The 17,234-nt window shown below is 40.8% G+C and overlaps 1 protein-coding gene across 28 annotated transcripts in view; it reads right to left on the bottom strand.

The window, feature by feature from the left end:
• SIPA1L1 (signal induced proliferation associated 1 like 1) overlaps positions 1–17,234 on the bottom strand; it is a 499,569-nt gene that overhangs the window by 9,795 nt on the left and 472,540 nt on the right. For all 28 annotated transcript variants that reach the window (XM_022570226.2, XM_022570222.2, XM_089907908.1 and 25 more), the window contains 2 exons: positions 15,547–15,793; positions 4,751–4,897 (listed from right to left, as the gene is read on the bottom strand). In XM_022570226.2, coding sequence (XP_022425934.1) covers positions 4,751–4,897; positions 15,547–15,793 — 394 coding nt within the window. The remainder of the gene's footprint in view (positions 1–4,750; positions 4,898–15,546; positions 15,794–17,234) is intronic.

The following is a 17,234-nucleotide window of genomic DNA, read 5'->3' as shown; positions in this document are numbered from 1 at the left end:
GTCACAAATCAAGTCTTGGTAAATTAAAAAAAATTGAAATTGTATCAAGTATCTTTTCCAACCACAACGCTATGAGACTAGATATCAATTACAGGAAAAGACCTGTAAAAAATACAGACACATGGAGGCTAAACAATACACTACTTAATAACGAAGTGATCACTGAAGAAATCAAAGAGGGAATCAAAAAATACCTAGAAACAAATGACAATGGAGACACGACGACCCAAAACCTATGGGATGCAGCAAAAGGAGTTCTAAGAGGGAAGTTAACAGCAATACAAGCCCACCTTAAGAAACAGGAAACATCTCAAATAAACAACCTAACCCTGCACCTAAAGCAATTAGAGAAAGAAGAACAAAAAAACCCCAAAGTTAGCAGAAGGAAAGAAATCATAAAAATCAGATAAGAAATAAATGAAAACGAAATGAAGGAAACGATAGCAAAGATCAATAAAACTAAAAGCTGGTTCTCTGAGAACATAAACAAAATTGATAAACCATTAGCCAGACTCATCAAGAAAAAAAGGGAGAAGACTCAAATCAATAGAACTAGAAATGAAAAAGGAGAAGTAACAACTGGCACTGCAGAAATACAAAAGATCGTGAGAGATTACTACAAGCAACTCCATGCCAATAAAATGGACAACCTGGAAGAAACGGACAAATTCTTAGAAATGCACAACCTGCCAAGACTGAATCAGGAAGAAACAGAAAATATGAACAGACCAATCACAAGCACTGAAATTGAAACTGTGATTAAAAATCTTCCAACAAACAAAAGCCCAGGAGCAGATAGATGGCTTCACAGGCGAATTCTATCAAACATTAGGAGAAGAGCTAACACCTATCCTTCTCAAACTCTTCCAAAATATAGCAGAGGGAGGAACACTCCCAAATTCCTTCTACGAGGCCACCATCACCTTGATACCAAAACCAGACAAGGATGTCACAAAGAAAGAAAACTACAGGCCAATATCACTGATGAACACAGATGCAAAACCCCTCAACAAAATACTAGCAAACAGAATCCAACAGCACATTAAAAGGATCATACACCATGATCAAGTGGGGTTTATTCCAGGAATGTAAGGATTCTTCAAAATACACAAATCAATAAACGTGATACACCGTATTAACAAACTGAAGGAGAAAAACCGTATGATCATCTCAATAGATGCAGAGAAAGCTTTCGACAAAATTCAACACCCATTTATGATAAAAACCCTGCAGAAAGTAGGCATAGAGGGAACTTTCCTCAACATAATAAAGGCCATATAGGACAAACCCACAGCCAACATCATCCTCAATGGTGAAAAACTGAAAGCATTTCCACTAAGATCAGGAACAAGACAAGGTTGCCCACTCTCACCACCTTTATTCAACATAGTTTTGGAAGTTTTAGCCACGGCAATCAGAGAAGAAAAGGAAATAAAAGGACTCCAAATCAGAAAAGAAGAAGTCAAGCTGTCACTGTTTGCAGATGACATGGTACTATACATAGAGAATCCTAAAGATGCTACCAGAAAACTACTAGAGCTAATCAATGAATTTGGTAAAGTTGTAGGATACAAAATTAATGCACAGAAATCTCTGGCATTCCTATACACTAATGATGAAAAATCTGAAAGTGAAATCAAGAAAACACTCCCATTTACCATTGCAACAGAAAGAATAAAATATCTAGGAATAAACCTACCTAAGGAGACAAAAGACCTGTATGCAGAAAATTATAAGACACTGATGAAAGAAATTAAAGATGATACAAATAGATGGAGAGATATACCATGTTCTTGGATTGGAAGAATCAACATTGTGAAAATGACTCTACTACCCAAAGCAATCTACAGCTTCAATGCAATCCCTATCAAACTACCACTGGCATTCTTCACAGAACTAGAACAAAAAATTTCACAATTTGTATGGAAACACAAAAGACCCCGAATAGCCAAAGCAATCTTGAGAAAGAAAAATGGAGCTGGAGGAATCAGGCTCCCTGACTTCAGACTATACTACAAAGCTACAGTAATCAGGACAGTATGGTACTGGCACAAAAACAGAAACATAGATCAATGGAACAGGATAGAAAGCCCAGAGATAAACCCACGCACATATGGTCACCTTATCTTTGATAAAGGAGGCAGGAATGTACAGTGGAGAAAGGACAGCCTCTTCAATATTGGTGCTAGGAAAACTGGACAGCTACACGTAAAAGTATGAGATTAGATCACTCCCTAACACCATACACAAAAATAAGCTCAAAATGGATAACAGACCTAAATGTAAGGCCAGAAACTATCAAACTCTTAAGAGGAAAACATAGGCAGAACACTCTATGACATAAATCACAGCAAGATCCTTTTTGACCCACCTCCTAGAGAAATGGAAATAAAAACAAAAATAAACAAATGGGACCTAATGAAACCTCAAAGCTTTTGCACAGCAAAGGAAACCATAAAGAAGACCAAAAGACAACCCTCAGAATGGGAGAAAATATTTGCAAATGAAGCAACTGACAAAGGATTAATTTCCAAAATTTACAAGCAGCTCATGCAGCTCAATAACAAAAAAAACAAACAACCCAATCCAAAAATGGGCAGAAGACCTAAATAGACATTTCTCCAAAGAAGATATACAGACTGCCAACAAACACATGAAAGAATGCTCAACATCATTAATCATTAGAGAAATGCAAATCAAAACTACAATGAGATATCATCTCACACCAGTCAGAATGGCCATCATCAAAAAATCTAGAAACAATAAATGCTGGAGAGGGTGTGGAGAAAAGGGAACCCTCTTGCACTGCTGGTGGGAATGTGAATTGGTACAGCCACTATGGAGAACAGTATGGAGGTTCCTTAAAAACTACAAATAGAACGACCATATGACCCAGCAATCCCACTACTGGGCATATACCCTGAGAAAACCAAAATTCAAAAAGAGTCATGTACCAAAATGTTCATTGCAGCTCTATTTACAATAGCCCGGAGATGGAAACAACCTAAGTGTCCATCATCGGACGAATGGATAAAGAAGATGTGGCACATATATACAATGGAATATTACTCAGCCATAAAAAGAAACGAAATTGAGCTATTTGTAATGAGGTCGATAGACCTAGAGTCTGTCATACAGAGTGAAGTAAGTCAGAAAGAGAAAGACAAATACCGTATGCTAACACATATATATGGAATTTAAGAAAAAAAAATGTCATGAAGAACCTAGGGGTAAGACAGGAATAAAGACACAGACCTACTAGAGAACGAACATGAGGATATGGGGAGGGGGAAGGGTGAGCTGTGACAAAGCAAGAGAGAGGCATGGACATATATACACTACCAAACGTAAGGTAGATAGCTAGTGGGAAGCAGCCGCATAGCACAGGGAGATCAGCTCAGTGCTTTGTGACCGCCTGGAGGGGTGGGATAGGGAGGGAGACGCAAGAGGGAAGAGCTATGGGAACATATGTATATGTATAACTGATTCACTTTGTTATAAAGCAGAAACTAACACACCATTGTGAAGCAATTATACCCCAATAAAGATGTTAAAGAAAAAAAAAAAAAGAAAACAAACTTATGGTTACCAGGGGGTAAGCGGGGGGGATAAATTGGGAGATTGGGATTGACATGTACACACTACTATATATAAAACAGATAACTAATAAGGACCTACTGTACGGCACAGGGAACTCAATACTCTGTAATGTCCTATATGGGAAAAGAATCAAAAAAAGAATGGGTATATGTATATGTAGAACTGATTCATTCTGCTGTATACCTGAACCTAACACAACATTGTAAATCAACTATACTCCAATAAAAATTAAAACAAAAAACAAAACTGTGATTTTATATGAAGGAGAGTGACCAACACATTGAAATTTATAATCACGTTAGTCCTGGGGAACTGCCATCAGCTAAAATGGGGATTCACTGTTCCCCGCTCTGTGGTTGTGTGACTTCTGAATTCCATGGCCTAGGCAATTGGCTCCCGCAAACTGGAGCTTGACTGAAGAGCAACTTTCAAGCCTTCCAAGTAAGGGCAATAAAAGAAAACCTCAAAACCAATCAGCTGCGAGCACCATCGTTTTACAAAGACCATTTTAGCATCAAAAAATCGGGAAGGGCAACCTCAGAGTCAGTCTATCAAAAAAAGACCTCTGACAACCTCATGTCAACACACACAGCAATACTTTTAGTTTTTTTCTATTTCAGCAGAGCAGGTCAGCACTAGTCTAAGGGCCTGCGCTGAAGGACCACTGGCTTAACGCAAGCACACAGCAAGTGGGTTGACGTAGGAACGAAGCACGCAGAAAGCACACCTGCTACCACACACCCGAGAGATGAGTGAGAAGAGCAGAGGAAGGAGCCTGGGGCTGGGCCAAGCAGGACAAGCATCCTAACAGATCCAACTGTGCGTTGAGCAATGACGTCTTCACGACGTGATAAAAAACTCTCCCGGACACGTGCTGTTTTCATTCAAGTGACAGTTGGGATTCCCCTGCACTCTGCCCTTCTCAGATACAGGGAGGCGAGGCATCCGTGTGACGAATTCCTACGTAGAGGAAACACTGGGTTCCACCTGATTAAATCTGACAGCGGGGGCCCCTACCAAGTGCTCAAGAACTGTTAGCTCAACTGGTTTCTGGCTGTGATGGTAAAATGTGTGTGTTGTCAGTGTGTCCAGAGCACTCACACTGCCCACGACCTCAGTGTGGCCCAGCCTGGACCATCAGTAGACTCACCCTCATATGCCTTGGCAGCATCCACCAGGTTGGACCAATCCAAATCCGCAGCAGCGTCGGGCAGGGGCATGAGGCCGGGGTCGGGCATGGGCGGCCTTTGGGTCTCCTGGATGTCATTGAGGGAGCTGTCCGAGGCCGAGAACTCTCCTGCAGGAAGGGACAAGGGATAAGATGCTTCTCACGCCCACAGGAGAACCACTCAAAGTTTTACCCATTTTCTGTTACAATATATTTGTAAGTCATTTGTTACCTGGAATCAGTTTCTAGTCTAACAGGCCGTCAGTGGTCATTCTAAAGCTGAGTCGAACTGGGAATTGACTTCCTCCAACCTTAATTCACTTTTGTATAACCTCCCACTGTCCCATTTCTAGTGGGGTGAGTCTTGGAAAAGTCAGTCCTGCACCGAGGCAATGTGTCTGCTTTGGCAGGAGCTGCTTGTCTACAGTGGGACCCAGGGCAGCTCCTCGTGTTTCCTCGCAGAGTCGAGAGATTCAGGCTGGGGTGAAGGGACCTACTTCAAGAGAGGTGGGTTTTGCAGCCAGGCCAGGGAGGCTTGGTGATGCTTGTTTGAGGGGATAGTAAAGCTTATTTTTAACTGCACTGGAACCTGGGATCTGACTGCCCTCCATGTGGACTCCCTGCATCCCTGGGACTGGTGAGGGACATCCCTGGCCCATGTCCTGTACCCCAGGAACGGCCCACTGGCTTCTGCAGCTGCATGTATCCAGGGTGGTGTGAGAACCGAATCAGAGCACGTGAAAGTGAGTGCTGGGTCACCCAGCAGAGTTAACACAGGTTAACTGATGTTGGCATCCTCTTCCTTCCCAAGGACACGCTAAGCAACACTTGGCATCAGTTTTCTTTTTTTTGTTTTTTTAACGCACATCTTATAATCTTAAGTTCTTATTTGAGAATGTAAAGATACAAGGTACGATAGACTTCAGCAGTCTTAGTTGAGCGCCAAGAATAATATAGAAAAGGAAGATAGTTGATAAATGAGTTTATAATCTTAAGTGTAAAAATGTAGAAAGACAAAAAGAAATGGTCCACATCAAAAAAACTTAAAAAAAATTCCATTATGTAAACTTACGACTAAATAAATCATATTTTAAAAAGATGGTACTCAAGACTCATCACTGGTTGATTACATTTTTTTTGCTATTTTCTATGTTGTGGAGGTATCTATATGGTGGAAACTCTATACAGAAGTGTATCTGTATACATCTCTTCCCAGTTTGCCTTCAGTGACATCACTTTGGTAACCTGAAATCAGCTGAGGTAGGAGTATATCTACACCACAATAACTGACAAGTGCTGCAAGTCAGGGCCTGTGCCTCCTTCCAGGAGCTGATTGTTAAACGTTTACCAGCACAAGAATCATACTTCCAGTGAGGACAAAAAGACACTGAGAGAAACTCAGCTGGGAAGTGATGTAGTAAACTTTGTTCATTGGGAAGATCATTTTGTTTCTTTTTTTAAATTCAAACAGAAAGTCACAGAAATTATAATCATCCTTATCAGTTCGCTCAGTCCCGTGTGATTTTTTTTTCATCTTGATCTATTGTTCGCACTTTTATGAATTCATCAGTTTTCCATCAGAGTTCTGAAAATGCTTCTTCATTCAGTTCAGCAGTATAGTCAGTTACCAGAAACCTGTACAGTTTTCGATTTACAGCAGCCCAACATCCCAAGCCCCTTCTAAGGTGACAATTTTTTAAAATACAAATATGAAACTACAGTAACAGCTCATCTCTGCTTATCCTGGGGACGGGAGGAATGGGTGAAATGAGCCCCTCTGTGCAGTGGAGGGCGTGCTGCTACCGCTCAGGTTCATATAGGTGGAGGAGAGGGGGAAACGTAGCTCAGGAAACGAAGGTGCTCTCGATGGGGCAGCAGCTGGGGCAGAAACGAGAGCAGAGCATGTGCCTCCACGAGGAGGGTCACCCACACAATGTGACTGTAACACTAAAACCCATGCAAACACAAAGCTGACAGTGAACTTCTCAGTTAAAATCTCTAAGCGACTCTGGAAATAACTGTGAATTAAAAAGTTCTGTCAATTATGATAGCCTATAAACCAGAGAACATTTAGTGCTTGCTTTCCCTTTCAAATTACGTAAAGAACTGGTCTGAAGTGCAGTTACTAATGTGCTTAACATTAGCAAAATTATGAGTAAATGGACATCAACAAATGTTGCCTGATATTAAAGGCTCAGCTGTATTTAAACTTGCTCCCACCAAGGGTAAGTAGTTGGAATGATTTACAATGTTGTGTTAGTTTCTGATGTACAGCAAAGTGATTCAGTACATATATATATTTTTTTCGTTTTCAGATTCTTTGGAACAGACAGTTTTGTGTGTCACACACAACCACCCTTCTGCCCTTTTATCTCTGGGGCCCAAATTTCCACTTGGAAAAAAAAGAAGTCGCCCATTCCCCAAACACATCTCAGTATCTCAGTGGTGGTCACACCAACGAGGCCAAGGCGTAGGGATCAGCCCCCCAAGGACTGCTCAGTTTAGGGCGTGGGATAACTGTGGCTGCTGCCTGACTTTTAGGAAAGCAAGAAGAGGTGATGGAAGGAGCTGGGAGAGGGTGGCCTGCTCCTTCCCTCCCTCAGTGCCAGGCCTTCAGCCACAGGCTTCACAGGGAAGGTGTGAGGGGGGCAGATTTCCAGGCTGTTCTCTTAGTATGTGAGCTTCCAAAAAGCAGGGCCTACTGTGACATGACACATGCAGACAGGCTTTCACAGAGGGTTTATTTTTATCCCTATAAAGGTTAAAAAAAATGGGGAAGTGAAAGAAACATTCAAGGTAGGCAGGAAGTTGTAAGAGGAGTGGAGTGCAGGGAGAGTGGTCCCAATGCAGGGAGAGAAGGGGAGAAAAAAAGGCTACTATTTAGGGCACAACTAGGAGGTGGTTTCTAGAGTCCAGATGGTAAAAAGTGGTCATTTCATGTGTCAGCTTTGGTTCATAGACAGTGACTTTTCAGAACAAAGAGAAATCAGTTTCAAGCCATAGTTGGACCTCTTATAAAGAGGGAGGAGGGGGAAGCTGATGTGATTCTTGAGTGATGTCTGCCATAGGGGAGAAGGGGAGAAGGGAACTGTGTAGGAAGCAGGATGGAGATGATGGAGGAACAGTCATGGGAGTGGGTTGAAAGCTCAGAAAAGATGCAGGGAGAAAGCAAACTAGGAAGGCAGGAGATTTAAAGAAAACACTGCTTCAGAGAAGAAGCAGAAGGAAAAGAAATTGGGTATAAATGGACATAGAGAGAGATAAAGCTGCACAGTTCCCTGAAGGAAAAAGGGCAGAAGGGAGGTGGGGTTACAGCCGTACGTATGATAAGCAGGCACACAGGTTCCATAATAGGTATCTGCTGTGCTGGGCAATAGTGGGAGGGTAGCTGCAGAACCCTGGAATGGAGTTGGACAGAGGAGAAAGAAAAAAAGCAATTTTTTTTGGTCCCTGAATATGGCCCTTAATAAAACTGGGATCAAGTAAGGTGATGGAGGAACAAGGCATTTATGCATCAAAGGGAAGAATACGAGGTGCCCGGCATCAATAAGCCTTTTCCTAAATAATACTCACTCGATGAATGAATGAGTCAACAAGTGAGTGGCCGACACCACAGCTAATATTCTCACAGCTGGGAAACACAGAACAATGCTGTGGCTCAGGGAAGCCAGTGGATAAAATTCTCTAAGAAATAACTGATCTGGTGTTAGCCAAATTTGCCCAATCCTAACAGCAGCTGGGATGTTTGGTAAAAAATACAATACAAACCACACTTTTGTATTCAAATTCAGCAGGTCTTGGGTGAGGTCTGGAAATCTCTATGTTTAACAAGCATCCCAAGGGAGAGCTTTTACCACATCGGGAGCCCCAGTTTTGTGGCTGCTGCACAGTGGCTGCCCCTTGGGCTCTGGAGCCCAAGAGGAGCTCATGTTTCTGGGTCCCATGGGACTCTTAACACCTGAAGAGGCAGTTCTTGGCAGGCTACCACCCCCCCAGGGCACTGCCAGGCAGCAGACTGAAACACACCCCAGTCTTTCTGTGAAAGAGTCCTATTCGCTTGTCCTGGAGCTTTGGCCACAGGCATAGCCTTCTGTTTTGGCACATTTAGAGGCCTACAAGATGCTCTCAGGGAACAGAGGCCTGTGGACGCAATCTTTGTGTTCTCCATCTGCCTCACTCAGCTCATAGGCATCTCCAGAAAGGTGCTTATACATACATGTGGTGTCCCAGTACTTATGACTGCCACCCGGCAGACACCTCCAGGTCACTGGTGGTGGTGGTGGTGGGGTGGTGCTTATACTTGCGGTCCCATAGGACTGTACATATGTGCATACTTTAAAAGCTGCTGCCTGAGATTCCGGTTTCCAATCTAAGTGATGACTGAGATCTAAGTGATGACTGAATCTAAGTGATGACTGAGATCCATCCCTTGGAGACACTGACAGGTCTTGTCACACCCTCAGCTATTGGAGGCTCTTAAAAATAAACTAGGCTGCTTGGACAATCACAAAAGTTTGAGAGACAACCAAGAGCTAGGGCAGGGTAGGAAGACACGGTTCATCCTCTACATGAGGCCACTCCATCAAAGCTGGGAGAGGTGGCTGTTTTACCTAATACGTAGAAACAAACACAGCATCAAGGAAGATGAAGAAACAAAGGAAAATGTTCCAAATGAAAAACACAAGAAAAATCTCAGGAAAAATTCTCAATGAAATGAAGATAAGTAACTTACCAGATAAAGAGTTAAAAATGATGGCCATAAAGATGTTCACGAAGCTTGAAAGAAGAAAGGATGAACACGGTGAGAACTTCCACAAAGACACAGAACGTAAAAGAGAGTACCAAACAGAAGTCACAGAGCTGAAGAACACAGTAACTGAACCGAAAAATACACTAGAGGGGCTCAACAGCAGACTAGATGAAGCAGAAGAAAGGATCGGTGAAGTCTAACATAGGGTAGAGGAATTCAGTCAATCCGAGAGGCAAAAAGAAAAAAGAATGAAAAACGGAAGAAAGCTTAAGGGACATATGGGGCAACATCAAGCGTACCAACATTCACATTATAGGGGTCCCCGGAGGAGAAGAGAGAAAGGGCAGAAAACTTATTTGAAGAAATAATGGCTGAAAACTTCCCTAACCAAGGGAAGGAAACAGATATCTAGATCCATGAAGTCCAGAGAGTTCCAAAAAAGATGAACCCGAAGAAAACCACACCAAAACACATAATTAAAATGCCAACAGTTAAAGAGAAGGAGAGAGACTTCCCTGGTGGTGCAGCGGTTAAGAATCTGCCTGCCAATGCAGGGGACACAGGTTCGAGCCCTAGTCTGGGAAGATCCCATATGCCGCGGAGCAACTAAGCCCATGCGCCACAACTACTGAGCCCGCGAGCCACAACCACTGAAGCCTGTGCGCCTAGAGGCCATGCTCTGCAGCAAGAGAAGCCACCACAATGAGAAGCCTGTGCACCGCAACTAGAGAAAGCCCGCATGCAGCAAGAAAAACCCAACCTAACCAAAAATAAATAAATTAATTAATAAAAAAAAAAGAGGAGAGAGTCTTAAAAGCAGGAAGAAAAGAACAATTTGTTACATAGAAGGGAACCCCCCATTAGACTATCAGCACATTTTTCAGGAGGAACTTTGCAAGCCAGAGGGGCGCCGCATGATATATTCAAAGTGCTGAAAGGAAAAAACTGCCAACAAAGAATACTCTACCTGGCAAAGCTGTCAATTCAGAATTGAAGGAGAAATAAGAGTTTTTCAGATAAGCAAAAGCTAAGGAAGTTCATTACTACACTGGTCTTATAAGAATTATTAAAGGGACTTCTTTAAGCAGAGAGAAAGAGTGCTAATTAGTAATAAGAAAACATATTAAAGTATGTATCTCACTGGAAAAGGTAAATATATACTAAAGGTGGTGAACTGACCACTTGTAAAGCCAGTATGAAGGTTAAAAGACAAAAGTAGTAAAAATAACTATAACTATAATAAGTTAAGGGATATGCAAGATAAAAAGACGTAAATTTTACATAAAAACGAAATGGGGTGGGGAGTAAAAGTTAGAGCTTTAGAATATGTTCAAATTTAAGTTGTTCTCAACTTAAAACAGACTGTTATAAGTTGTTTTAAGTAAGCCTCAGGGTAACCACAAACAAAAACTCTATAGTATATACACAAAAGATAAAGAGAAAGAAAGCAAAGCATGCCACTAAAGAAAGTCATCAAACTACAAAGGAAGACAGTAAAGAAGAAGAAAGGATCAGAGGAACTACAGGCATCCAGAAAACAACAAAATGGTACAAGTACATAGTTACCGATAATTACTTTAAATGTAAACAAACTAAATTCTTCAATTAAAAGATATAGAGTGATTGGATAAAAAATATATATCTAATTGTTGCTTCAAGAGATTCACTTCACATGTAAGAACACACACAAAGGGATGGAAAAAGATATTCCATGCAAAAGGAAACCAGAAGAAAGCTGGGGTGCTATACTTAAATCAGATGAAATAGACTTTAAGACAAAGACTGTAGTAAGAGACAAAGATCATGACATAATACTAAAGTGGTTATTCAACAACAGAATATAACATTTGTAAATATTTGTGCACATAACCTAGGAGCACCTAATTATATAAAGCAAATATTAATACACCTCAAGGGAGAATAGACAGGAATACAACAACAACAGGGGACTTTAATACATCACTTTCAACAAATGATAGATCACCCAGACAAAAAAACAATAAAGAAACATTGGCCTTAAATGACGTGTTAGACTGATGGTCTTAACAGAAATACAGAACATTCCATTCAAAAGCAACAGAATGCACATTCTTCTCAGGTGCATATGGGATATTCTCCAGGATAGACCATATGCTAGGCCACAGCAAGTCTTACTAAATTTAAAAAGATTAAAACCATATCAAACATCTCTTCTGACCACAGTGGTATGTACCAGAAATTGATTACAGGAGAAAACTGGAAAATTCACAAATAGGTAGAGATTAAACAAACAACATGCTACTGAACAACTGATGGATCTAAGAAGCAAGCAAGAGAAACTTAAAAAGTACTTTGAGACAACTGAAAATGGAAATACAACATACCAAATTATGGGATGCAGCAAAAGCAATTCTAAGAGGGAAGTTCATAACAATAAATGCCTACATCAAGGAATGAGAATGGTCTCAAAAAACCAAATTTTACCTCTCAAGAAACTAGGAAAAGAAGAATTGAAGCCCACAGTTAGTAGAAGGAAGGAAATAACAAAGATCAGAGCAAAATAAATGAAAGACTAAAAAGAGAACAGAAAAGGTCAATGAAACTAAGAGCTGGTTCTTTGAAAAAAAAAATAAACGAAACTGATAAACCTTTAGCTACACTCAGGAAAAAAAGAGAGGACTCAAAATCAGAAATCCAAGAGGAGATGTTACATCTGATACCACAGAAATACAAGGGATCATAAGATACTACTATAAACAGTCATATGCCAACAAACTGGACAACTTCAAAGAAATGGAACACACAACTACCAAGACTGAATCATGAAGAAATAGAAGATCTGAACAGACAAATTACTAGTAAGGAGATGGAATCAGTAATCATAAATCTCCCAACAATGGAAGTCAGGACTCAGACAGATTTACTGATGAATTCTACCAAACATTCAAAGGAGATTTAATACCATTCCTTCTCAAACTCTTCCAGAAAAATAGAAGAGGAGGGAACCCTTCCAAACACATTTTACAAGGCCAGCATTACCCTGATATGGAAACCAGACAAGGATGCCACAAGAAAAGAAAATTATAGGCCAATATCCCTAAAAACATGGATGCAAAACCCCTCAACAAAATATTAGCAAACCTAATTCAACAATATGTTAAGAGGATCATATACCATGTTCAAGTGGGTTTCATTCCAGGGATGTAAGGATGGTTCATCAATGTGAAAAACCACATTAACAAAATGAAATATAAAAATCATATAATCATCTCAATAGATGCAGAAAAAGCATTTTACATTTTCAACATCCATTTATGATAAAAACTCTGAACAAAGTGAGTATTGAGGGAACATACCTCATCATAATAAAAACCATATATCACAAGCCCACAGGTGATGCCATACTCAACTTTGAAAAGCTGAAAGCTCTAAGGTCAGGAACAAGACAGGATGCCCACTCTCACCACTTTTGTTCAACATAGTATTGGAAGTCCTACCCAGAGGAGTTAGGCAAGAAGAATAAATAAAAGGCATCCAAATCAGAAAAGGAGTAAAACTGTCACTATTTGCAGATAACATGTCATATATAGAAAACCTTAAAGACTCCACCAAAAAACTATTAGAACTAATCAAAGAATTCAGGAAAGTTGTAAGACACACAATCAATACAAAAAAACCTGTTGTTTCTATGCACTAACAACAAGCTATCAAAAGGATATATTAAGAAAATCCCATATACAAAAAAGAATAAAACACCTAGGAATAAATTTAACCAAGGAGGTAAAAGGCCTGTACACTGAAAAATACAAGACATTAATGAAAAAACTGACGAAGACACAAATAAATGAAGACATTCAATGCTCACAGATTAGAAGAATACTGTTAAAATGTCCATACCACCGAAGCCATCAACATATTCAAAGCAATCCCTATCAAAATTCCCATGGCATATTTTACAGAAATAGAATAAACAATCCTAACATTTGTATGGAACCATAAGAGACCCTGAATAGCCAAATCAGTGTTGAGAAGAACTAAAAAACTGGAGGCATCATGCTTCCTGATTTCAAATTTTATTACAGAGGTACAATAAAACAGTATGGTATTGGCATAAAAATAGACACATAGATCAATGGAACAGAATAGAGAGCCCAGAAATAAACCCACACATATATGATCAATAAATTTATGACAAAGGAGGAAAGAATATACAATAGGGAAAGGACAATATTTTTAATAAATGATGTTGGGAAAACTGGACAGCTACATGCAAAAGAATGAACGTGGACCACTATTTTACACCATATGCAAAAGTTAACTCATAATGTATTAAAGACTTGAGTGTAACACCTGAAACCATAAAAATCCTAGAAGAAAACATACATGGTAAGCTCCTTGACATAAGTCTCGGTGATGATTTTTTGGTTCTGACACCAAAAGCAACAAAAGGAAAAATAAACAAGTGGTACTACATCAAACTAGAAAGCTTCTGTGCAGCAAAGGAAACCATCAAAAAAATGAAAAGGCTACCTACCGAATGGGAGAAGATATTTGCAAATCACATATCTGATAAGGGGTTAATATCCGAAATATGTAAAGAACTCATACAACTCAATAGCAAAAAAGCAAACAATCCGAGTAAAAAATGGGTAGAAGATTTGAATAGACGTGTTCCCAAAGAAGACATACAGATGGCCAACAGGTATATGAAAAGATGGTCAACACCACTCATCATCCAGGAAATGCAAATCGAAACCTATTGAGATGTATCTCATAACTGTTGAACGGCTATTATCAAAAAGACAACAAGTAACAATTGTTGGTAAGAATGTAGAGAAAAGGGAGCCCTTGTGCACTGTTCATGGGAATGTAAATTGGTGCAACCACTATGGAAAACAGTATGGAGGGTCCTCAAAAAATTAAAAATAGAATTACCATATGATCCACCAATTCTACTTCTGGGTATTTAACCAAGGAAATAGAAAACAATAACTCAAAAAGATATGTGCACCCCCATGTTCACTGCAGCATATTTACAATAGCCAAGACATGGAAGCCACCTTAGTGTCCACTGATGGATGAATGCATAAAGAAAATGTGGACACACACACACAATGGAATATTATTCTGCCATGAAAAAGGAATGAAAATTTAGAGTCGTAGATGTAGAAAACAAACTTATGATTACCGGGGGGGAAAGGAGGAGGACGGATAAATTGGGAGATTGGGATTGACATATACATACTACTATATATAAAATAGATAACTACTAAGAACCTACTGTATAGCATGGGGAACTCCATCCAATACTCTGTAATGACCTATATGGAAAAATAATCTAAGAAAGAATGGATATATGTATATGTAGAACTGATTCACTTTGCTGTACAGCAGAAACTAACCCAACATTGTAAATTAACTATGCTCCAATACAAATTAATTAAAAAAAAGAATGAAACGTTGCCATTTGCAACAACAGGGCTGGACCTTGAGGGCACTGTGCTAATCGAAAAATGTCAGAGAAAGACAAATACTGTATGATCTATCTCACTTATATGTGAAATCTAAAAAAAAAAAAAAATTGAGCTCACAGATACAGAGAACAGACTGGTGGTTGCCAGAAGTAGGGTGGGGGTAGTGAAAGATGCTGGAGGGAGTCAAAGGTACAAATTTCCAGTTATAAAATAAATGAGTCATGGGGATATACAGCATGGTGACTATTGTTAATACTGTACTGCATATTTGAAAGCTGCTACAAAAGTAAATCTTAATCTGAAACTAATATAATGTTACATGTCAATTACACCTCAACTGAAAAAAAATAAACCAAGCATCCTAGATGACTCTTGCGGTCTGGTGAGGCTCAATCCCTGTGGTCTGGGATTCCAGGTGAGAGGCTGAATGAGGGAGAGGTGGTGAGCCCAGATAATCTGAGCAAGCAAGCAGGACTTCCTGTAATTCTCATTCTTGAGCAAACCGAGTGGCACGTGTCTGCGGACACTGGCCATCGTCAGCAGGGCTGTCCAGCTGCTGCAGAAGACACACTTACCGTGCAACGACTTCATTCCCAAGGTGTAAGAAGGCCTCCGCAATGGAAGAGACTTGGGGAGAGAAGGGTAGGTGCTACTGAAGAGGACATCGTTGGGCAGGGCTTGGTCCAGAAGCGAAGCCCTTGAGGTGAAAAAGTGCTCCCTCTGGCCGCTGTAAATACTCTCATCGGACAGGGTTCTGTGCAAGGCCCGCCTTGAGGTGGGAGTGGTGGGAAAGGGAGACTGAGGAGAGGAGAGCGCGTGGAACTGAAAGACAGCGTCAAGACAACAGAAAGTCAATCTTCTGGGTCACACACCCAAGACCGGGGGCGGAGGATGGGTGCTTTAACAAAATCACTCTGGTAGACACAACCTTTCAAATCCTGGAGCCCAACAAGGAAGCCTCAAGGTCCACCATCATTGTCTACATCCTTAAGGGCTAAAACAGGAGTTCTGGGCGCCACATCCTCACAGCCCAGCATGCTGGCTGCAGCCGGTCAGTGCTCAGTACAAAATTCAGATGTGGGATTAAGCAGATTCATCGCTATCGTGTCATGGTTAACAACAAGACTTTAGGATCAGACAAATATGGGTTTTATTTGAATCCCGCGTCTTTGCCCAAATCATGTTATTGCTCTGAGCCCAATTCCTCGTCTGTGAAATGGGGCCACCTCTCAGGATTATTATGAGGATTCCATGAAGCACTGGACTGAGCACAGCAGTACGTTATCAGTGGTGTTACGAAATAATGTTACGGTCCCCAGCAAAACAGCCATGGTGCCAGGAAGGTATCCTCAGAAGCCTGTCAAGCGATTGCATGTTTGCCAGGCAACAGGAGCCTTTGATTGTCACAATATATTCACTCAAATAATAGGTGGCTTCTGAAAGCATCAACTACTAATATTATATTTAATGAGCTTGGGAGATAATTTATTTTTCTGGATGGATTTCTATTCGTGAAATAAAAATAGGGGAGTCATCTTTATAAGTGACAAGTATTTATACAGTTATATATAAATGACAAAAGCTCCAGATAGCTGTTTCTCTTGTTAATGTCTTTTGCCTTTGTGACCAGATTTGATTTTTATTTGAGATTTTTCTACAAATAGCAAGCTTCTGAGAATTCCATTCACGGAGAAAAAATAGACACGTTAACAATATTGAAATATCCAGCATCCTGCAAGCCAACAGAGTATGAGGTCCATTAACAGAGTTATCCTGGGGCTTCCCTGGTGGCGCAGTGGTTGAGAGTCTGCCTGCCGACGCAGCGGACACGGGTTCGTGCCCTGGTCCGGGAAGATCCCACATACCGCGGAGCGGCTGGGCCCGTGAGCCATGGCCGCTGAGCCTGTGCGTCCGGAGCCTGTGCTCCGCAACAGGAGAGGCCACAATAGTGACAGGCCCGCGTACCGCAAACAACAACAACAACAACAACAACAAACAGAGTTATCCTTATTCAGTTCTTCTTAGTTAACGGTTCACCTTGGCAGGGAGAACAATGTGGAGAACAGGTGAGGATGTGAGTAGGAGGGCTGAGTCACTGCTGGCAGGAAGCCACTGTGAAACTTTCCATGACACTTTGAAGGTATAGAGAGATAATGATATGGCAATGCCTCCATCTAGGAGGCTGAGAACAGATCTGATGCTCAGACTCATTCATGGGTTCTGAGGTCTAACACGCTTCCGGTCCAACAAGCCAAGGGTTAAT

The sequence above is a fragment of the Delphinapterus leucas genome, chromosome 2 (genome assembly GCF_059928025.1).
Source record: "Delphinapterus leucas isolate spDelLeu-1000000601 "Yukka" chromosome 2, BTC_Dleu_Yukka2, whole genome shotgun sequence".
Lineage (NCBI taxonomy): Eukaryota > Metazoa > Chordata > Mammalia > Artiodactyla > Monodontidae > Delphinapterus > Delphinapterus leucas.
Note: the sequence above shows the minus strand (reverse complement) of the source record. Positions and strands in the feature narration are given on the sequence as shown.